Source organism: Stenella coeruleoalba, assembly GCF_951394435.1.
Source record: "Stenella coeruleoalba genome assembly, chromosome: 18".
Taxonomy (NCBI): domain Eukaryota; kingdom Metazoa; phylum Chordata; class Mammalia; order Artiodactyla; family Delphinidae; genus Stenella; species Stenella coeruleoalba.
The window spans coordinates 23,999,890-24,023,366 of record NC_137164.1 but is presented as its reverse complement, the minus strand read 5'-3'; the positions used below and the strand labels follow the sequence as shown (position 1 = coordinate 24,023,366).

General features: G+C 36.4%; 1 protein-coding gene across 1 annotated transcript in view; it reads left to right on the top strand.

The window, feature by feature from the left end:
- AKAP11 (A-kinase anchoring protein 11) overlaps positions 1 to 22,293 on the top strand; it is a gene marked incomplete at its 5' end in the record, with an annotated part of 24,882 nt that extends 2,589 nt beyond the window's left edge. Inside the window, 6 exons of the mRNA XM_079902932.1 lie at positions 3 to 1,218; positions 3,229 to 3,384; positions 6,468 to 6,551; positions 7,322 to 7,368; positions 9,946 to 10,106; positions 18,375 to 22,293. Coding sequence (XP_079759058.1) covers positions 3 to 1,218; positions 3,229 to 3,384; positions 6,468 to 6,551; positions 7,322 to 7,368; positions 9,946 to 10,106; positions 18,375 to 18,515 — 1,805 coding nt within the window. The 3' untranslated portion in view covers positions 18,516 to 22,293. The remainder of the gene's footprint in view (positions 1 to 2; positions 1,219 to 3,228; positions 3,385 to 6,467; positions 6,552 to 7,321; positions 7,369 to 9,945; positions 10,107 to 18,374) is intronic.
- Between the last annotated feature and the right edge of the window lie 1,184 nt (positions 22,294 to 23,477).

Below are 23,477 nucleotides of genomic sequence, written 5' to 3'. Positions count from 1 at the left end.
AGAAGAGAAGACGGATATAGAGGCTGTAGCACACCCAGGAGAAGTAGATTCGTTTATTCTTTCATTACCACCAAGTTCTTGTCTGTCAGGTCTGACATACAAGTATCCCAGCTGCGAAAGTGTGACAGATGAGTACGCAGGTCACGTTATCCAAATACTAAAACAGGAAGGTGGTGATAGTGAGTTAATAATGGACCAGTATGCCAATAGACTTGCTTATCGGTCTGTTAAGTCAGGATTACAAGAAGCATCTAAGACAGCCACAATGAAGTGCAACTCAAAAATGTTCCCTGTGCAGAGCTCACAGGTGAAAACCAATGATGAACTGTTACTCTTCTTAAGTAAAGAACACCAGCAAGGAGTAGATAAAAAAAGACAAAGTAAAATAAGTGGAGGTTACCTGCATAAAAACCCGACTTGTGAATGGACACGGGATACGTGCAGAAATGAGTGCTTGGAACTGTATAGTTTTTCAGCCTCTCTCGCTCACAACATTACAAGAGATGTTAAAAGAGAGCTGACGGCATCTGCAGTTGGCTTGCCAAAATCCTTAACAGATTCTTGCCTTTATGAAAAAAATGGATGCGACGAAGATGCCGAGTCTCACTTCGAGCCAGAATTTCCCGCGTCTCTTCAGCCTTCCTCACAAAATCACAGATTTTCCCACAGCACCGGCAGCTTGAGTGGGCGTGGTTACGGAGAGACTGTTGTTCCAGCTGTAGAACAGTACGCTAGCAAAGTAGTGGATGACGCTTTAGAGCTGAGTTCAGGATCTGCAGTCTTCCACGTGTCTGAGACCACAAAAGCGGCCGATAGGGTCACTTATGCAGAAAAGTTGTCGCCTCTGGTAAGTCAGACTTGCAGGTATTGTGACAGGAAAGAGCTCCATGACTGCACTGGAAATTCATGTCCACACTTTCCCAGACCAGATTCACTTGCTGGTAGTAAGCCAGTTTCTAATTCAAAATTTAGCAATGTCTACCAGAAATCTAGGGTTTTTCGTCTCGATGTCCCTCAAATTCACATTGATCTTGATAAGAAGACAGTGCTTGCTGAGAAGATAGTTGCGGAAGCGATTGAAAAGGCAGAGAGAGAGCTGAGCAGTACCAGTTTGGCAGCTGAGAGTGGGATCGGACAGGACGGTGTCATCTTTGCTGAAAGCCTCACTACTGAGATAATGACGTCGGCGATGAGGAATGTTGGTCAGGCCGTTAGCAGGTAAGTTTCCGATTTCTTTCGGGTCTTGAGATGAAGGGAAAAGTTAACTTGATCATTTGTGTCTTAGGTCCTGTTCAGCAAGATATGATTATTTTTAATCCTAAATTAACAAAAAATATTCCCTATTACACTTGTGTATTGTTTTATAGCCTGCCTGTTACTTTCATAGACACTGTCTCATTATCCCACAACAGCCCTCTGAGGGAAGGAAGGTATGAACCGTTTACTGAGCTGGAAGGTGTGGCTTAGCGTGGATAATCACCTTGTGCCCAAGTTTACAAAGCTGTGAAGTAGGTAAAGCTGAATCAGAGAATCAGCTGGAGAATTTTGTACAGCAAATATTGAGTATCACCATGTTAATGTACTACTGTGAGATTAAATTTTTATTTCTGTTCACAAAGGTAAGTTTTCTTAAAAAGAGTGCTCTGAAGAAAGCAAAAATCCTCCAGATACTTCCACCCCTGCCATCACTCCTCTTGATAGGCCACCATCTAAGGGGACAGTTCTTTCTGATGGTCCTGCAGTGTTCTGCATTTCAGTAACCGTGTCTTGTGCTCAGCGGTACTAACGCCTTAGTTAAAATATTCACTTTTAACCTTCTTCCTCCCTGGGAAAACATCAGGACCATCTTGTGTTATTAGTTTGTAGGATTATTTTTGTTAGTCTCACAGAAAGAGAACATTTCTTGAGGAGGAATTTAATTAAGCCACATGATAATGCCGGATATTTTAGTAGCTTCTGTCAAAGCCATGACAAGCACTGCCTCTTTTCTTGGTCATCTTAAAATAGGGAGATGCAGGGAGTTAGTGCTGGGGGTGGCAGTGGGCAGCAGCCGGTGGGGTGCGGTGCAGTTTTCAGTAGGTAGCAGGGAAGCTGCTCTGACATAGTAACATTTGAGCAAAGAGCCAAAGGTGGAGAGAGAATAAGGTAAGTGGGAATCACGCGGAACAGGGTTCCAGGCAAAGGAGTGGGACTGTGCATGTTGGGGAAGCAGCAGAGAAGCTTGTGTGGCTAAAGCAAGGGAGCCAGGGAGAGTAGGAGACCAGTGGTGGTTATGAGAGGTTGTCACACCTGATGTGTGTTATAGGGATTTGGACCCTTATTTTGATTGATGAGAAGCCACTAGAAGATTTTGACCAGAAGACCAGCATTTTCCCTCTTCATGTTTAAAAATGTGGGGCAAGATAGGGGTATGGGGTTAAGAGATACCAACTACTATGTGTAAAATAAGCAACAGGGATAAATTGTACAGCACAGGGAAACAAATATAGCCATTATTTTGTAAAAGCTTTCAACGGAGTGTAATCTATAAAAATACTGAATCACTGTGTTGTACACCTGAAACTAATTTAATATTGTAAATCAACTATACTTCAATAAAAAATTAAAATATCACTTTAAACTGTTACTCCAGAATAAAATGTAGAAGGGACAAATACAGTAATTGAACAGTGAATGACATTCCTTGTGAAGATGGGCTAAAAATAGAAATGTCTTTTCATTGAGAAAAAATGAGAGAGGTTATGATCCAAGCTCAAAATCTTGAAGAGATTTGGCTAGTTTGATTATAGGCTTGACAGTACTAGAATTTCTTGGACTACGTTTTTTTTGTTCTTAAGCCAGAAAAGGGGTAATTCTTGGTACAAATAAAATACTGTCTTACAAAAACTTAGGAACTTGTGCTCCTTCATAGAGGTCCCAGTTGAAAATATGAACTGCTTTAAAGAGAATTTAAATAAATGGTGTGCTTGGGATGGATCCATAATAGATGAACAAGATGAGTTAGGGATGTTGTGTAGGTGCCTCAGCTAACTTTGAAGTTAGTATGCTCTCCTGCCGAGTGTCTTTATTAGCAGACACAAACCAAGGGTTAGATGGATCATTGGTCTAGCTCCTGAATATCACTTCTTGTTTTTGTCATCTTTATCATCCAATGGATAGTCCTATAATTCAGAATCTGTTGCTTTTGGACTTTCTTTCTTTCTTCCTTACTTTTTTTTTTTTTTCCAGTCCAAAAGAAATAGAAGACTTTCGGTCAACTGAGTCTTTTGGTAGCCAGCAGATGAATCTCAGTATTGGTGATGACAGCACTGGTAGCTGGTCCAATTTAAGTTTTGAAGATGAACACCAGGATGAAAGCAGTAGTTTTCATCATCTAAGTGAAAGGTGACTATGATTTTGCATGTAATTACATAGTTCAGGTACTCAGACCTCAGAAGTAAGCTATAAATTTACATTGAGTTAGATTTTAAAATTCTGAATTTGAAAATCTGTTATTTTCAAAGTGTATTTTATTGCTGACAGTATATTTCTAATGGTTTTGACATTTATTAAATACAATAACTAGCTGAGCTAATTTTCTTTGAATGTGCCAATAGTTGATTTGAAAAATACTTCATACATTTGAATTCTATACCCTTTAAGCTTTACTCGGACTTCTCATGAATTTTTGAGGAAAAAATTTTCTTTCTCACTTTAAAGAGGGTACTTTTTTTTTTTCGCTAAAGGATAGGAAAAAGAACAGTTATCTGTAAAAGGCATCGAAATGGCCCTGTAATTTTCTTGACATGAAAGTAGTATCTTTTTGGGGGAAGGATTCCTTACTTGTCCTTTCAGGAACACTGTAACTTGAGCAATTTATACTTGAATGACTGAAAATACATAAACCCATTATAAAAACATGGTTTTGTACAATAAAAGTCACTTCATATATCATTTTCTCAGTTAACTTTGTTCATTAAAATAGTTTTGGAATATTTTATTAATTATAACAGTTGTTTCTTATATTCGTAACTCTGTAAAGGCCTAAATGGCTTTTCACCTGTTAGAACAGCAGAGAAGCTGCTTAACTCTGTTAAGGCCTAAACGGCTTTTCACCTGTTAGAACACATCATCTCAGAGTATTTTGTTTGATGCTTGGATTAACCAGTAAATATTAATATTTTTTAAAGTATCTGTTTTGTCATAATTTCTTAAAATGTGATGTAAACCACCAGTATTTTACAAAATCTAAATCCAAAAAGGCAGTCTTTAAAACTGGTAGCAGGAAGTGGGGGTAATGTCACAGATCATCATTTGGCCCTTCCCATAACTTTAGAGTAGAATATTAAACACTTAAATTCTTCTCTCATCTTTGAGAAGCAGGCTTCTAGAATTTCAGTTGGGGGTTAACATTGTTGCTTACAGAATCCTGGTATTAAAGTCGGAGAACAAGGGTTAGAGGCTAGTGGCATTAAGAGGACTGTAGCTGGTTGAATGACTTGATATGGAATGTTATCTAATTTGATGAAAAGCGGGAGGCGCCTACCAAGGTCTGTCCTTGGTTCTTCCCCTTCAGCATTATTTTATTAGTGGTGTAGAACACTTAGTATTTGTGAGTGACTCAAAACAAAGATGAAAAGGTAATCCCATTAACAGAACCAAGGTTCAAAAAGACCAAATCAGGCTGAGGCTAAACTAATAATGTTTAACCTAGGTAAATGCATTTAGGTTCAGAAAATTAATTATTTGAATTCAGGACGGGGAAAACCTGACTTGATAGCCTTTTGTCAGAAAAACACCTGTGGTTTTAATTGACTATAGAATTAATAAGAACTAATGATGCTGTGTGGCCTTAAGGTTCAGGCACAAAGAAAAACTTAGTGGGGCTCATCCAGGGTTGGTGGTGTGCTCGCCTCCCAGAGATTAAGATTCCCTGGGTCATTGGAGGGTCCCAAGATTCTGTAGGCTTGATAAATCCCTCAGAGTATTTTAAAGCAAGTGATTTAGAGACCACACTTAAGATTCAGAGACCACACTTAAGATACATGGCTTTAGTGTGGAAATGGGTAAGAATTTTAATTTTGTAATTTTTTCCTGTGCTTAGATAATCATTCTATTGATAGAAGTAAATATGGTGTTTGAGATCATTAATTTTCTCTTTCTCTTCGGCTCACAGCTGTCTATCCATTCTGTATTTCCATATTTTCTCATTTTTGGTTTGTCTGGGAACAGACTACATGGGCAAAAACTCTGGTTGGTTTAATGGTATTATAATAGATCTATATTTGTTGGAACATAATGTCGAAAAGACACTGATCAGTTTTAACTTTTATTCTGTAATGCATTATGGTTTGTGACAATGTGATAGTGCTAGAGTTAATATGGATATGTTAATTATTGAGATGGCCTGGAAAGTATTTAGAATTTTAAATCGTCATTCCCTTTTTCGGTAACCTTGTCAACATTTACTGACGCATGAAAGATGATTTTATGTTAATTCATTTTTTAGAACCAAAATTTTGGTTTGTGTGACTATTAATTTTTATAATTGTCTAGCCTAATATGGGAAAATATAGCTGCTTATCACTGCAAACTAATGTGTGCTTACTAATTATTTTAATGATTAGAATTTTTTTAAATTGCATGTTTAGATTTTAATCTGAAGAACTGAATTTAGTTTTGTTTCTGAACGCAGTTGCTTTTTGTGTTGTAGCGCTTTGCCGCACTTGTAGAATGTAGTTGCTTTCTTCTTTTGATTAGGCAGCGTGAGAAGGTATCTGTGTGGCGTCAGTGACTGGCTGATCAGACAGGTGTAATGCTTGATTAGACCTTGGTTATTCAATATTCTGAAGAAAATGTATATTATTTGCCACCTACTGAATTATACATAATTAATGAAATGAAGGTAATTGACATAATAAGAGTATTTTAAAATCAGAAGACAGCTTTTCTCCCAGTAGTTAGAAAAGGTCTATTTGGGACTGTGTTTTGGTGTCTGCCATCCCATCCCTTTCCCCATCCTCCACCACCACCCTGGCCCATCACTGTTTGCACTAACTAAAGACTTGAGAGAATGTTAACCTGTGGTTTTTTTGTTTTTAAACTTTATCCAAACTGAAGAGCATTGGCTTTCTACAAATTATATCCTAAGCTTTGCCATAGACAGTAATTTCATTGTGAAACTTCTCAGTTCATGCATTCATTTACTGTCCTAAAAGTCATTGTCTTAATCTGTAAAATAAATACACATTTAGAATAATTTTCGTGAACTTTTGAGGACAAGTAAGAAAACTCCCAAATCTCTGAAGCTGTCAAATACCTTGTACAGTAGCAGCGATGGTCTTTACGTAACTGCACAGATGCTGCACCCACTGTGGCAGCTTCAGAACATCCGCTGTTACCACTGACGCATGCTGTTCCAAGGAAAACCAGGGTCGTCTTTACCATTCATTTGCTAGTTCAGCTGTGTTCTTTTCTTCCTCTGGCAGTAATGGTAACAGCAGTAGCTGGAGCAGTCTTGCTTTAGAAGGAGATTTGTATGAGGACAATTTATCCTTTCCAACATCAGACAGGTTGGTCCAGTCCAGAAACCTAAACACTGATGAGTCTTTCACCACTAATGCATGAAGTCATATTCTTTAAAAAATGTGGGTTACAGTGCCAATGTGTATCAACCTGCTTTTCTCCTATATTTTGACATGATTCTGCTTGATAAATTTACATCTAATGAAAAAATTCAACTATGCTAAGATGTGACTGACGTCTAATTGCAAAATGTGTTAATTCTATGCATGTGTTGCACTGCTTGCTATTTTTCATTCTACCAATTACTGTTTCATTAAAAAGAGCTTGCTTCCTACAGGATTTCTGTTGTTTTGTTTTGGTTTTTTGTTTCTGTTTTATTTATAAGAGAGGTATAGAAAAAAATGATTTTTTACTATGTTAAAAAAATATACAAATGGCATCAGCAGAAGCATTAATAAATAATTATTCATGACATTCTGCAATATTCAGATGCTGTGTTATCTAAAACCAAATTAGAATATTTGGCTTTAAATTAAATTTTATTATGTAATTACTTGACGCTGTATAGATATCATGGTCAGGTAGAACTTCTCAGTTATTGATAACTTACCTTTAGGCATCATTTGCAATTGAGATTTTAACATGAAATGGTGTGAGAAGCAAAGCTTCCTTTTTATCGTCATTTCTCCCCTTTTTAAATATCATATGTCATATTGTATCACTCATTTTTTTACCACGTTTTAAGAATTTGCTTTAGTACCATTATTAATTAAAGCTTTTTTTTTTTTTAACTGCTTCTGCTACTTCATTCGATAAGTGATGGGCCAGATGATAAAGATGAAGAGCATGAGGATGATGTAGAAGGTAACTAACTGACAATTTTTTTTTCAAGTTTTTTGCATGTTTTTTTATAAGGTTCTTTAGAAAAGTCTTTAATGTTTGTGTTTGTACATTTTCATCAGAGAGGCGCTGGGTTGTTACAAATCAGGGTTTTTACATTACAAACCAGGGTATTCTTTTTTGTTTTGTTTTGTTTAAATTCATTGATTTATTTGCTATAAGATTTTACTAGACTTGGAATATTAAGCAATACAGACATACAAAAATAAAAGACATTTATAATAACCTATATGGAGTCAGATTAAATGGGAAATACTAACTGAAGACTTCTAATAATAACTGAGAAAAAAATCATTTTACATTTCACAATGGTATTTTTCCCCTTCCCTTTTGGTTATTAATGTCTTTTGGGATCCCTTCAATACAATATTATTCATTTAAACTATTCAATGTAACTTGAAATAATATTTGTTGGAACAAACTTTGATTTATTTTTAAACTGTTTTCCATTAAAATTACAAAAGTTTGTAACTAGAGTAGACCCAAGAGAAGTTCTTGTCCAAATTTCTTATTGTACAGATAATAAAATAAAGGAATTGAAAGATGAAGAAATATTCCAAATCAAGGTATTCTTGACTAATCTAACCAGTGTCAGATCCTTTGCTGAGCAGTTTGTGTTATTTGATTGCTAAACTAAGGAAGTACTCATCAGTGTAAAGACCGAACTACTTTAAAAGAATTATTCAATTATTTGAGAGAGAAATTCATGATAATCTCTTCATATAATTATCTTTTTCAAAATATAAAATTCTTACATTATGAGATATAATTTATTATATCACATGTCAGTTTGTTTTGCTGTCAACCTTACATAAATCAAGAAGTAAAAATAAAAAAGATATTTTAAAATCGATTCTTCCTTCCCTCAATTCCAGTCTTACACTCACACATATATTTGAAGAAAATATTCGTTTCTTCCTTTGATGAACATGGTTCCAAAGATATAAATACTAGATACCATTGGTCACAGGCTGTTCAGTATTTTTTTTGTAACTAGGAATAAACTGGGAGGTTAATTATATGTAGATATGTCATTACTCAGCTTTAGAGATTATAGTCATCTCTCATTATATAGAAAATTGTAGCTAACTTTCAAATTTGTTAAATTAGAAATTGGTAACTTAGATGGATTGATGTATATTTGTAAATGATTCAAAATTATGGAAATCCTAAGGCAACAAACTTATTTTTTTGGTTATTGTTTGTAATTGCAGGATGTCAGTTCTTTCACTTTTCGCTAGGGTTGAGTAACCTCTCCAAAGACAAGTCACTCTTAGGCCAGGCAACCAGGAACCCTGAACTGAGAAGTCCAGTGGTACAGAAAACACTTCAACCCCATGACCTCTGCAGAATTTACAGAATGGCCCAAAGACTGTGTCTGGTACCGTCGTCTACCAGACCCATTTTTGACTGAAAGTCAGAGGGGAGAGAGGAGGGAAATGATAATACATTTATGCTAAGAGAATAGTGTGGACCAATTTTTTTTAAATGAAAAGTTTTAGGGGTCAATACGAATCCTAAAAATGATTGGTAGTGGTCTAGAATGCCCTGCAAACTGTAAAAAAAAGAATCAGGGACATTCACCAACAAATGTCCATTACTGTTGCAAATTGGTGCCATGTCTGCCAGCATGCCCCGCTGCTGGCCTCTTGTGTGGGAGGCCCACCACTAAGCAGCAGTGTTAAACGCACGATACTGGTCCATGGGCATTAGTTTTATAGTCAACAGGGATTCATCTTCTTTATGTTGAAATCATAATTTTCATTAAAAAATAAACTTGAGAACAGTGTCTTACTTATAATAGGGGTGTATCAGAAAATTCCCTGGTTTAGCTTTTGGGAGGTAAGTGGTTGCATATGACTTTTTTTTTTTTTTTTTTTTTTTGTGTTTTGCCTAAAGAGTGAAGTGATTAAGAGTGTGGAGCCAGACCGCCTGTGTTTATTTCCTGGCTCAGCCATTTCTGGCTGTGAGACTCTGGATCTCTCTCTGCCTCAGATTCCTCACCTGTAAAATGAGATGATAGCAGTTCCCTCCTCACAGGGTGCTTGTGAGGATTAAAGGAGTTTGTATATGTAAAGAGATTAAAACAATACTTAGGATGTAATATGTGCAATACAGGTGTTCACTGCTGCTGCTATTTCTCTTAGTTCAGAAAGCTTTCTTAAAGTCCATTTAATATATTTATTTGAGGTTTTTATTTGTGTTTTATTTATATTTTGATTGTAGCATTTTAGTTTTTTTTTTTTTTTCAGCTTTACCTATAGATTATATTTTGACACAAATTATGGTATTCGTGAATTGGCTCTCAGAGTTTTGGCATCTGTCACAAATGATCAAAGCTGTTCCTTTGTTTTAGCATTATTTTGCATTTTCAAAGTAATGCTTTAGTTGATGTTATGGTACAATTAAGAAAAGATGAATTTTTTTCCAGAATTCCTTGGAATCTTAACAAATGGAAAATGCGTATATGTCCTTGGAAAGCAGAGCACTGAGAGTTGAATTGATGAGTTTCACTTCATATCGTTTCAATTTAAATATTAGGTTCAGAGCAAGATGGAAATACTCTGCTAATTACGAATGTTGACACGGAGCCATGCACAGTAGACCCCCAGCTAAGGATTATTCTTCAGTGGCTCGTTGCCTCTGAGGCCGAAGTTGCAGAACTTTATTTTCATGACTCTGCAAAGAAGGAGTTTATACAAGTAAGTACCTACATCATAGGGTGGTTGTGAGGACACGGTATATGATGTTCTGTGTCACATGGTTGATAGAAAGTGGGTAAATGCTCAGGTAATAGAGTCCAGTGGTTGGGCTCAGTATCAGCTCTGCCACTCTCTAGCAGTGTAACCTTGGGTAAGTTCACCAGTCTCAGTTTCTTTATCTGTACCGTGGAAATGAGTATAGAATTTACCTTGCAGAGGTTTGTGAGGATTAAGTATAATACTGTAAAAAAAAAATGCTTAATCTACTGCCTGGCACATCCAAAATTTTCAGTTAGGTGCCTTTAATAAGCATTTCATGAGTTTCCTGTCTTATCAATTGGATGGACCTATGACTTCAGGTCAAATGCACTGGAAATAAGGAAATCAATCATAAAGAACTTGGGGGAAATAAGAGATTTACAAAATTATAGTTACTTCTGGGCAAGTGATAGTGTTTGTGGAAATAAACCATGGAAAGGATGAGTCATATGACTTATGGTCTTAACACTCTGTAATGCTTGGGTCACTGATGTAGAACTGAATGAATCAATCCATATTAGAAATAGGGTCTTACTGGCAGCAGAAGTTCTGGGAAGTACTCCTTGGTGTGAGCCCTCCCAGAGACCACCATTAGCCCCACCAAAGAGCCCGAGTAAGCTCCAGTGTTGTTGGGTCGACTCAGGCCAAACAACCAACAGGGAGGGAACCCAGCCCCACCCATCAGCAGACAAGAAGATTAAAGTTTTACTGAGCTCTGCCCACCAGAGCAACAGCCAGCTCTACCCACCACCAGTCCCTTCCAAGTTTCAGGAAACTTGCACAAGCCTCTTAGATAGCCTCATCCACCAGAGCGCAGACAGCAGAAGAACTACAGTCCTGCGGCCTGTGGAACAAAAACCACATTCACAGAAAGATAGACAAGATGAAAAGGCAGAGGGCTATGTACCAGATGAAGGAACAAGATAAAACCCCAGAAAAACAACTAAATGAAGTGGAGATAGGCAACCTTCCAGAAAAAGAATTCAGAATAATGATAGTGAAGATGATCCAGGACCTCAGAAAAAGAATGGAGGCAAAGATCGAGGAGATGCAAGAAATGTTTAACACAGATCTAGAAGAATTAAAGAACAAACAAACAGAGATGAACAATACAATAACTGAAATGAAAACTAACACTAGAAGGAATCAATAGCAAAATAACTGAGGCAGAAGAACAGGTAAGTGATCTGGAAGACAGAATGGTGGAATTCACTGCTGTGGAGCAGAATAAAGAAAAAAGAATGAAAAGAAATGAAAACAGCCTAAGAGACCTCTGGGACAACATTAAATGCAACAAGATTCACATTATAGGGGTCCCAGAAGGAGAAGAGAGAGAGAAAGGACCCGAGAAAATATTTGAAGAGATTATAGTCTAAAACTTCCCTAAGATGGGAAAGGAAATAGCCACCCAAGTCCAGGAAATGCAGAGAATCCCATACAGGATAAACCCAAGGAGAAACACACCAAGACACATAGTCATCAAATTGGCAAAAATTAAAGAAAAATTACTGAACGCAGCAAGGGAAAAACGACAAATAACATACAAGGGAACTCCCATAAGCTTAACAGCTGATTTCTCAGCAGAAACTCTACAAGCCAGAAGGGAGTGGCATGATATACTTAAAAGTGATGAAAGGGAAGAACCTACAACCAAGATTACTCTACCCAGCAAGGATCTCATTCAGATTCGAAGGAGAAATTAAAAGCTGTACAGACAAGCAAAAGCTAAGAGAATTCAGCACCACGAAACCAGCTCTACAACAAATGCTAAAGGAACTTCTGTAAGTGGGAAACACAAGAGAAGAAAACAAACCCAAAACAATTAAGAAAATGGTAATAGGAACATACCTATCGATAATTACCTTAAACCTGAATGGATTAAATGCTCCACCCAAAAGACACAGGCTCGCTGAATGGATACAAAAACAAAACCCATATATGTGCTGTCTACAAGAGACCCACTTCAGACCTAGGGACACATACAGACTAAAAGTGTGGGGATGGAAAAAGATATTCCATGCAGATGGAAATCAAAAGAAAGCTGGAGTAGCAATACTCATATCAGATAAAATAGACTTTAAAGAATGTTACAAGAGACAAGGAAGGACAGGACACTATGTAATGGTCAAGGGATCAATCCAAGAAGAAGATATAACACTTATAAATATATATGCACCCAACATAGGGGCACCTCAATACATAAGGCAGCTGCTAACAGCTCTAAAAGAGGAAATCGACAGTAACACAATAATAGTGGGGGACTTTAACACCTCACTTACACCAATGGACAGATCATCCAAACAGAAAATTAATAAGGAAACACAGCTTTAAACGACACAATAGACCAGATTTAATTGATATTTATAGGACATTCCATCCAAAAACAGCAGATTACACTTTTCTCTCAAGTGTGCATGGAACATTCTCCAGGATAGATCACACCTTGGGTCACAAATCAAGCCTCAGTAAATTTAAGAAAATTGAAAGCATATCAAGCATCTTTTCTGACCACAATGCTATGAGATTAGAAATCAATTACAGGGGAAAAAAACGTAAAAAACACAAACACATGGAGGCTAAACAATGTTACTAAATAACCAAGAAATCACTGAAGAAATCAAAGAGGAAATCAAAAAATACCTGGAGACAAATGACAATGAAAACATGATGATCCAAAACCTATGGGATGCAGCAAAAGCAGTTCTAAGAGGGAAGTTTATAGCTATACAAGCCTACTTCACAAAACAAGAAAAATCTCAAATAAACAATCTCACGTTTCACCCAAAGGAACTAGAGAAAGAAGAACAAACAAAACCCAAAGTTAGCAGAAGGAAAGAACTCATAAAGATCAGAGCAGAAATAAATGAAATAGAAACAAAGAAAATAATAGCAAAGATCAGTAAAACTAAAAGCTGGTTCTTTGAGAAGATAGACAAAATTGATACGCCATTAGCCAGACTCATCAAGAAAAACAGGGAGAGAACTCAATAAAATTAGAAACGAAAAAGGAGAAGTTACAACAGACACCGCAGAAATACAAAGCATCCTAAGAGACCGCTACAAGCAACTCTATGCCAATAACATGGAAAACCATGAAGAAATGGACAAATTCTTAGAAAGGTATAACCTTCTAAGACTGAACCAGGAAGAACTAGAAAATATGAATAAACCAATCACAAGTAATGAAATTGAAACTGTGATTAAAAATCTTCCAACAAACAAAAGTGCAGGACCTGAAGGCTTCACAGGTGAATTCTATCAAACATTTAGAGAAGAGCTAATACCGATCCTTCTCAAACTCGTCCAAAATACAGCAGAGGGATGAACACTCCCAAACTCATTCTATGAGGTCACCATCACCCTGATACCAAAACCAGACACAGCTACTACAAAAAAAGAAAATTGCAGACCAATATCATTGATGAATATAGATGCAAAAATCCTCAACAAAATACTAGCAAACAGAATCCAACAATACATTAAAAGGATCATACACCATGATCAAGTGGGATTTATCCCAGGGATGCAAGGATTCTTCAATATATGCAAATCAGTCAATGTGATACACCATATTAACAAATTGAAGAATAAAAACCATATCATCATCTCAATGCAGATGCAGAAAAAGTTTTTGACAAAATTCAACACCCATTTATGATAAAAACTCTCCAGAAAGTGGGCATAGAGGGAACCTACTTCAACATAATAAAGGCCATATATGACAAACCCACAGCCAACATCATTCTCAATGGTGAAAAACTGAAAGCATTTCCTCTAAGATCAGGAACAAGACGAGGATGTCCACTCTCACCACTCTTATTCAACATAGTTTTGGAAGTCCTAGCCACGGCAATCAGGGAAGAAAAAAGGAATACAGATTGGAAAAGAAGAAGTAAAACTGTCACTGTTTGCAGATGATATGACACTATACATAGAGAATTCTAAACGTGCCACCAGAAAACTAGAGCTAATCAATGAATTTGGTAGAGTTGCAAGATACAAAATTAATGGACAGAAATCTCTTGCATTCCTATACACTAATGATGAAGAATCTGAAAGAGAAATTAAGGAAACATTTTCATTTACCATTGCAAGACAATAAAATACCTAGGAGTAAACCTAGCAAGGGATACAAAAGACCTGTATGCCGAAAACTATAAGACACTGATGAAAGAAAGATGATACCAACAGATGGAGAAATATACCATGTTCTTGGATTGGAAGAATCAATATTTTGAAAATGACGGTACTAACCAAAGCAATCTACAGATTCAATGCAATCCCTATCAAATTACCAATGGTATTTTTTACAGAACTAGAACAACAAATCTTAAAGTTTGTTTGGAGACACAAAAGACCCTGAATAGCCAAAGCAGTCTTGAGGGAAAAAAATGGAGCTGGAGGAATCAGACTGCCTGACTTCAGACTATACTACAAAGCTACAGTAATCAAGACAATATGGTACTGGCCCCAAAACAGAAATATAGATCAACGGAACAGGATAGAAAGCCCAGAGATAAACCCACGCACTTATGGTCAACTAATCTATGACAAAGGAGGCAAAGATATACAATGGAGAAAAGACAGTCTCTTCAATAAGTGATGCTGGGAAAACTGGAGAGCTCCATGTAAAAGAATGAAATTAGAACAATCCCTAACACCATACACAAAAATAAACTCAAAATGGATTAGAGACCTAAATGTGAGACTGGGCACTCTAAAACTCTTAGAGGAAAACATAGGAAGAACACTCTTTGACATAAATCACAGCAAGATCTTTTCTGTTCCACCTCCTAGAGTAACGGAAATAAAAAGAAAAATAAACAAATGGGACCTAATGAAACTTAAAAGCTTTTGCACAGCAAAGGAAACCATAAACAAGACCAAAAGACAACCCTCAGCATGGGAGAAAATATTTGCAAACGAATCAACGGACAAAGGATTAACCTCCAAAATATATAAACAGCTCATTCAGCTCAATATTAAAAAAACAAACAACCGAATCCAAAAATGGGCAGAAGACCTAAATAGACATTTCTCCAAAGCAGACATACAGATGGCCAAGAAGCACATGAAAAGCTGCTCAGCATCACTAATTATTGGAGAAATGCAAATCAAAACTACAATGAGGTGTCACCTCACACCAGTTAGAATAGGCAGCATCAGAAAATGTACAAACAACAAATGCTGGAGAGGGTGTGGAGAAAAGGGAACCCTCTTGCACTGTTGGTGGGAATGTAAATTGATACAGCCACTATGGAGAATAGTATGGAGGTTCCTTAAAGAACTAAAAATAGTATTACCATACGACCCAGCAATCCCACTACTGGGCACATACCCAGAGAAAACCATAATTCAGAAAGACACATGCACCCCATTGTTCATTGTAGCACTATTTACAATAGCCAGGTCATGGAAACAACCTAAATGCCCATCGACAGACGAATGGATAAAGAAGATGTGGTACATGTATAGAATGGAATATTACTCAGCCATGAAAAGGAACGAAATCGGGTCATTTGTAGTGACGTGGTTGGATCTAGAGACCGTCCTACAGAGTCAAGTAAGTCAGAAAGAGAAAAACAAATATCGTATATTAACGCATATATGCGGAACCTAGGAAATGGTACAGATGAACCGGTTTACAGAGCAGAAATTGAGACACAGATGTAGAGAACAAATGTGTGGACACCAAGCAGGGAAAGCGGTGGTGGTGGTGGTGGTGGTGGTGGGATGAATTGGGAGATTGGGATTGATATGTATACACTGATGTGTATAAAATTGATGTCTAATAAGAAAACTAATTTTTTAAAAAATAAGCATTTCATGTATTCATATGAAAAAATAGAGTTATTCTTTGTATTTAATTGCTTCATAATTGTGCCTAGTAATTAGTGTGTCTCTTCTGTTAATCCAGTTTCATTAGTGGCATAAGCACTAATGAATAAGCACTAAGCTGGCATAAGCAAAAGCCAGTAAACATTTAAACATTTAATAAGGGACAGTAGTTTACTTTGAGCATTTAATAGGGTTCTAATAATGGAACATTCAGGTTAGTTGCACTAATAGGATATTTTTATTGATAACTTACTGTGTGCCAAGTACCTTACTTTTTTTATATAAATTTATTTATTTATATACTTATTTATTTTTGGCTGTGTTGGATCTTTGTTGCTGCGCACGGGCTTTCTCTAGTTGCAGTGAGTGGGGGCTACTCTTCGTTGCGGTGCGCAGGCTTCTTGTTGCGGAGCATGGGTTCTAGGCACGTGGGCTCAGTAGTTGTGGCTCACGGGCTCTAGAGCACAGGCTCAGTAGTTGAGGCGTGTGGGCTTAGTTGTTCCGCGGCATGTGGGATCTTCCCAGACCATGGATCGAACCCATGTCCCCTGCATTGGCAGGTAGATTCTTAATCAGTGTGCCACCAGGGAAGTCCCCAACTACCTTATCAGTCAAGATTTTTAGTTTACAGTCTTAAGGTTTTTGTCCAAGAATTTTCCTTATCAGAACTTTGGTTTAATCTTACTATGTAATATAGAGTAGTCCAAAGAATAACCAATGTAAGATGATCAATAACAACAAAAAAGGAAGAATCAAGTTACTCTTGATCCCTGGTTCAGAATTTACAAAGATACTGTTGAAAGAAGTATGTGAAAAAGATATTATGTAAAATCTTTTTTTTGTATTTTGTTGTCTTTATTTATACTTCTTGGATTTTTCCAGTGTAGATTTCTGTTTTGAGGCAGAAGGAGAAAATAAGACAGAAAGGGATGCTCAGGACGTGAATTGTCAAGGAGAAAGAATGGGTAGGGAAAGTATTAGAACGGGCCTTAGGGAGGCAAACATTTTCAAGTTATTTAGTCTTGGATAAACTGAGGGCTAAGGAAGTCCCTAGGCAGAGCTGAGTGTAATGGTGCTGGGGTAAGGGAACCTCATCCCCACGTAACCTAAGAAAACATTCTTGCAGTTCCTCAAAAAGTTAAACACAGCGTTATCATATGACCCAGCAATTCTACTCCCAGGTATATACCCAAGAGGAATGAAAACATATGTCCATGGTAATGTTATAATAGGCCAAAAGTGGAAATATCCTAAATGTCCATTAACTGATGAATGGATGAATAAAATGTGGAATATCCACGCAGTGGAATGTTATCTGTCAATAAAAAGGAATGAAGTAGAGACATGCTGTACCATGGAGGAAACTTGAAATCATTATGCTAAATGAAAGAAGCCAGGTCACAGAAGACCATATATTTTATGATTCCATTAAAATGAAATGGCCAAAATAGGCAAGTCTGATCGACTGAAAGTAGATTAGTGATTGTCTAGAGTTGAGGGGGTTTGGAGGAGTGGGGAGTGATGATTAACAGGTAGGGCTTTTTTTTTGGTGTGATAAAAGTGTCCTAATATTGATTGTGATGGTGTTGCATTCAACTCTGTGAATATAATGAAAACCATTGACTGGTATATTTTAAATGAGTGATTGTATGGTATGTGAATTATATTGCAGTAAAGCTATTTTTAAAAAGGTTAAGCATATTTATATTACAAAAAATTAGTTTTTACAGAACTAAGTAGAAAAAAAATGAGTGAAGACATGTTCTGATTGGTGGTGATAGTTTATTTAAACGTGCATTTATTTACTTAAAAAAAATTGGGCTATAATTGATATATAACATCATATTAGTTTCAGGTGTACAACATGATTCGATATTGGTATATATTGCAAAATGATCACCACAGTATTTAATATTTATTTACTTTTTTTTTTTTGAAACATTAACATTTCTTAACTTAGAAAGCCATGTTTCCGTTGAGGCTAGAGTGCGTATTCCAGGGAAAAAAACACACTATGTGTTGTGGAAGGAAAATCCACATCCTTTTATTAAACTTGACATTGTCTTTATTATTTTATGTTCCTAATTGAGGGTATGGCAGATGTATTTAGTTAGGTTAAGAATTTCCTGTAGAAATGTAGCCTCTGTACGCCCACACAGAGGGCGTGTATCTGCTGGGTGAGGTTTGTGGGATTCTGGCTCCAGCAATCCCAAAGTGTCATTCTGTGGAGGAGAGTACTTATAAAAGCCAGGAAGGAAAAATGTTTAATTTGTGTAAAGAGTGGTGGTTTAGGGGAGAAGACCTTGTTCCAACTGGGAAACAGTATTTTACTGCGAACACCAGGGTTCTTAGTTTTATCTGATGTTTGACTTAACCTTTCTTTCTTACTAGCTTTCAAGACGATTACAAGAAAAAGGCTGGAAAGTGGGAGACCTCCTGCAGGCTGTGCTTAAATACTATGAGGCGGTGGAGAAGATGTCCAACGACGAGAGATCTGAGTCCCTGTTTGATTGGCTCTTGGAAAATGCATAGAACAAACTCCAAACCAGTATATTTTATTATTTGTTTTGAGAGAGGAAGGAACAGATAAAGATGCATAGGGTAAAATTTGAATAGTGAATATTAACATTTAAAGTGAATTGGGAGGAAGGTAAATATAGCTTTTTAAGTGCGTTGTGTCATCACATGGTATATATAGTTCAAACTTTTGTAATCTCTCAAATATTATCTTCGTTTATTCTTCTATACACATGTGTAGTGTGTTAAGACCCTAAGAACATGTATTTGAAGGCTTTCAGGGACATTCACTGACAGCATTCTTTTTGCATCCAAATAGTGCTGCTAGAATTTGCACTGAGGTGGCTGAGGGTGGGTGACAGGGATAGGGAGTTATATTTTGCTCCTTTGCAAGCAAATGGTATCCTGTTAATAACAAATCTCACATCAAAAAATAGCATCGAGGCTAATTTTTTTTCTGACATCTTTTGTCCTATTTTTAAGGGTCAATTTTATTTTCATGGTTCACCTATTGGTAGCTTTTTGAATCCCCCAAGTTATTTAATTTCTTAGAAACATAAGTAGTTTAGGTTTCTATAAATATCATAAGTGGTAGTTTCCCCAGCCTTTCATCAAATGACATTATTTGCTAATGTTACCAATTGTTCTGGCATGAAAGCAAGTGTGTGTGTGTGTGTGTGTGTGTGTGTGTGTGTGTGTGTGTTGTGTGCGCGCGCGTGCGTGTGCGTAAAGGAGAACTTTACCTTGCTAGTGGTTGGTACCCTCTTTTATTTTACTCTTTTCTTGTTAGAAACCCACTGTTAACATTAAAAAGGTGCTTTAAAATAAAATGTCTATAAAGATTGTGCAGTAAGAATTTTTATTTCTTATTCACTCTTTTGGGTCCCCAACTTATCCTATAAATGAAAATAAAGGTGCAAAACATGTTGACATTTTAAAACTTAATGTGAATTTGGAAATGCATTTAGAAGCCCAATAATTATTTTCACTGTTGGGATTTTGGAAAAAAAACACCCCACTTTAGCAAAGATAAGCTTTTTCTAGAAAAAAATGGGACCCTCCCCTGAATCCCGTCCCCAGTGAAGTGTATCTGCACTGTTTTGTAAAGTCCTCTGATGCAGTCTTTCTGGGCTCTGCATTTTCTACTACTTGTCTTTAGTAACTGCGAGTTGACCTGCATGGAGGACCGGGATTGTGTTTTGTATGTGAGGGTATGTGTGTGTGAATTTTTGGTTCTTCCATTAGCAGATTTTGTAACCCTAGAGTAAATCATTTTTTGTGGGAGGCTTTGGTTTTGCTCTGTTACATTTTCTTTTTTCTTGAGCACTGACTGTTCTGGAAGCTGCACAAAGTATAGAAGACATAGCACCCACCAGGGGACAAGGAATAAGGGCACTTACATTAATTTGAATTATAATTACAGTAGAGAAATTTTATTGCTTTTTAAGAAAAATACCAAAATCTATTTAAATATTTCAAGGTTACACTGTGTAAGCTTTGTTTTTTTCTCAATTTAAGATAAAGAAATAGAGCAGGCCTTAAAAATAAATTTTCCTGAAGTTTCTTCAGGTATTTTTTTAAGGTGGAGAAATGCAGGAAATGCATATAACCAGAATTGATTCTGTCTTTAGCTTCTCAGAACTTGATATGCAGCAGCACTGGACTGGGTTTTTTAAAGTTAGGAACCAGGTTGTTATGACATAGATTGATTGGTTATTAAGCTTAGATTGAATTTTTACAAGTGTATAACTATCAAGTTGTGTTTGTTGACTTCGATGTATGTACGGGTTTTATTAACAGCAAAACTGAGTTCTGAATTTCTTTTAAGCTAAAATGACAATGTATTAGTTCTGTAAAACTTTCTGTACTTGAAAATGTTTGTTTATTTCTCTTATGGTAAGATTTTCCTCATATCTTTGTTTTCTTTGCATTATCTGGAGCTGTGATGGATTCAGAATTCCCTTATTCAGCCACTGCGGACTGACAGACCAGTCCTTAGACACTAGCATGCATAGTACTAATCACAGTGGAACTCCACACTTCTGTCAGTTCAGTGCAGGGGTGTAGAGAAAAATATTAAGTGTTGGCAGATGTGAAAAGAAACGGGAGTTAAGCTTCCATATATAGAGAGAAAACATTGGAGTTTATAACAGTATCTTAATCAAGAACAGTCTAAACTTACTTTGTTTAAAGGCACTTTGTGATTTTTCCAAAGACGTTGTAGATCTATTTGGTTGCTCAGCCTTCAGAACAGGCCTGTTCGTTGAGGACGACTCTGTCTTATTTTGTTAAAAATATACTTGGCATAAGTAGATTTATTATGACAGTGTAATACTGCCATTCTGCACACTTTGGCCCTTATGAAATATGATATTCAGAACTGTTAAAGCTGTGTTGTGCTTTGGGTTGAATTCTCTGTTTTATCAGTTTCAGAACCATCGAAGGATCTGTGGAAAGAAAGTGAAGGAGGCCTCTGACGGGGTTTTTAGAACATTGTTTCAGACTGAAATGGAGCACTTCTTTCATATTCTTCTTTTCCCAAGCCAAGATTAAATTACATTTATATTTTGGGTATTATTTTGATTTTGAAAATATTTCCTGATTTACACGAAAGGAATGACACGGAAGAAAATTACAGTATCTATTGGATGGTGTGACACAATTTAATGGAGTAATAAAATCTTTAAGAATATTCACTCAGTGAATATATGTGATAACATCTTCATATTTTGAAAAACGTTCCACTTACCCTTTCAGATATTTGATGTGAATTAATTCAATTCATAATACTTTCATTTTGCTTAAATAAAGGTTTTATTTTACTGGTAGGAGAAGTTAATCACTTAATTAAATGCATCAGGTATAAAGTGGAAGCTAGTTTACCCACGTGACTTTGATATCATGCACGTTCCCCAAATGCAAAGTTTAACCTTGACTCATCATCAGAGTCTAGATGCAGATGTCTTCTTAGTTAATTATTTAGCAAATATTATTCTTCCACAATTAAAATGATCAACTTCCCATCAATCTATTGCTTTAAATTTTGTTTTTTCAAGGGAAACTTTCCACAGAATTTTAAAAAAGTAATGCATCCATATTCAGGGTGTAGGGAAAATACTTTCCACTTAAAACCCTGTCCACCTGTCACCAGCACATGCAAGTTAGAGCTTCCGTGGGAATTATGAAATTGTACTAAAATGAAATGCATTTTTTCTCATTTTCATTAGAAGACCCTGCACACACTTACTCACTCACTGTATTCCTGTTCTGAAGATGCAGATACAGTGTTGGTCACTCTTGTCACTTTATTTATTTATTTATTTTTTTAAACCATCCATGTACATTCCTTTCACATGGGTAGAATTATAGTTCTAGAAGTTCATTGTTTTGTTTTTGTTGAAATGTTTGAATACTATTTAATATCAGGTTTTAATATTTCTGGATTTAACTACCTTTGGTTACTTGTGCAGTGTTAAAAGTAATTCACATTTTTGTTTAATATACCAGATATAGAGCAAAAGCAGCTTTGAGTAATTGTAGCTGTTTGTGTTGAATTACTACATTTAAGATCTTGCATAACAGTAACTTTTTGTTTTTTTGCTTTTCAGTAATTTAATATGTTCATTTACCAGAATACGAACTAAAATTTTGTTTTAGCAGTGGCTCAGAATAAACATTTCAGAAATTACTTTTGTAATAATGTGCAATTAATTGTTCTTTTATCTTTTTCCAGTTGTTTAAGTCTGTGATCTTTCTCTCCCAGCTAAGAATTCCCCAATAAACTTAAGAAATGCCTGGCCTTGGTTATCAATCTGTAGTATCTTGTTAACATACTCAGTATTGAACTAAAAAACAAAGGTATTGAAGTGGAATTGCTGTGACAGAAGGCACATTGAACAACCTCAGTGCTTCTAACATGGTTTTCAAGAAGAACGGAAGCTAGGAATATTTTTAATAGGACAGTGAATCCTAAGTTCTTATTCAGTTGCCTCTGAATGCTGACAGAATGACTTGGAAGGCTATTTGCTCAATTTGTTGTGGATTTTAGTGCAAAGTATCAGTGGAATATTGTGATTGCCTTGAATGTGAGCATGTTAGGAAGCTCTCTGGCCTGGATTGAGCACTTCTTCCATAGGATATAGAGATCAGACCTTTGTCATGCTATGTAGCATCAGGCACTTGAAAGTTAGGTGCCGGTTGTTATTACTAATGGAATTTGACTCCATTGTAAGTATTTTAAGCCTAGGAATTAGAGAATGATTTTCTAGCTTTTCATGAATGTTTCAGAATGCTAGGAAATAATGATAGCATATAATGGCTTGGGTACGAGTGCCTCCCAGTCACCAAGAAAACAATTAAAAAAATGCTTTGCAACAGTAAGCAAGATTCCTTAGACTGTAATTCTAAAAAGGAAAAAGATTTCAAAAGGAGTGGGAAGTTGTGACAAATGGCATTTAAACAATTTTGCACATTGCAAATTGGGATAATTTGTGATCTGTGTTTTAGCTGGGATAGAGAGGGGGGTGAGGGACAGGGCTTGAAGAATTACCTCACATATTTTAAAGTATGAAAGATGGAAGAAGTCACTCTTGGTGCTACTATGCAAGAAGTAGAAAGCTGTGAGCCTTTTGCAGCATCGTTTACAGCAGGAACGATAAAGAGTGCAGGAAGGCTACTCCTTGGGAGTTATGGTTGCATTTTTTTCTTCATCCTTTGTAGTTTGGTACAAAGGAACAAAGGAAAAAAAATTCCCCAATAAACTTCCTTCACAGGAGCACCCTAGTTTGTTTCCAGGGCAACCTGATCTGTGAAATTAGTACAAGCGCTTTAGAAAATGATTATTACCTAGTTAAGTTGGACTTGTGTGTGCCCTATGACACAACAATGTTAGATATAAACTCTAGAGAAAATCTTGCTTATGAAGACCAGGGGGCATGTACAATATTTATCAACAGTATAAACTGTGATATGTTCATT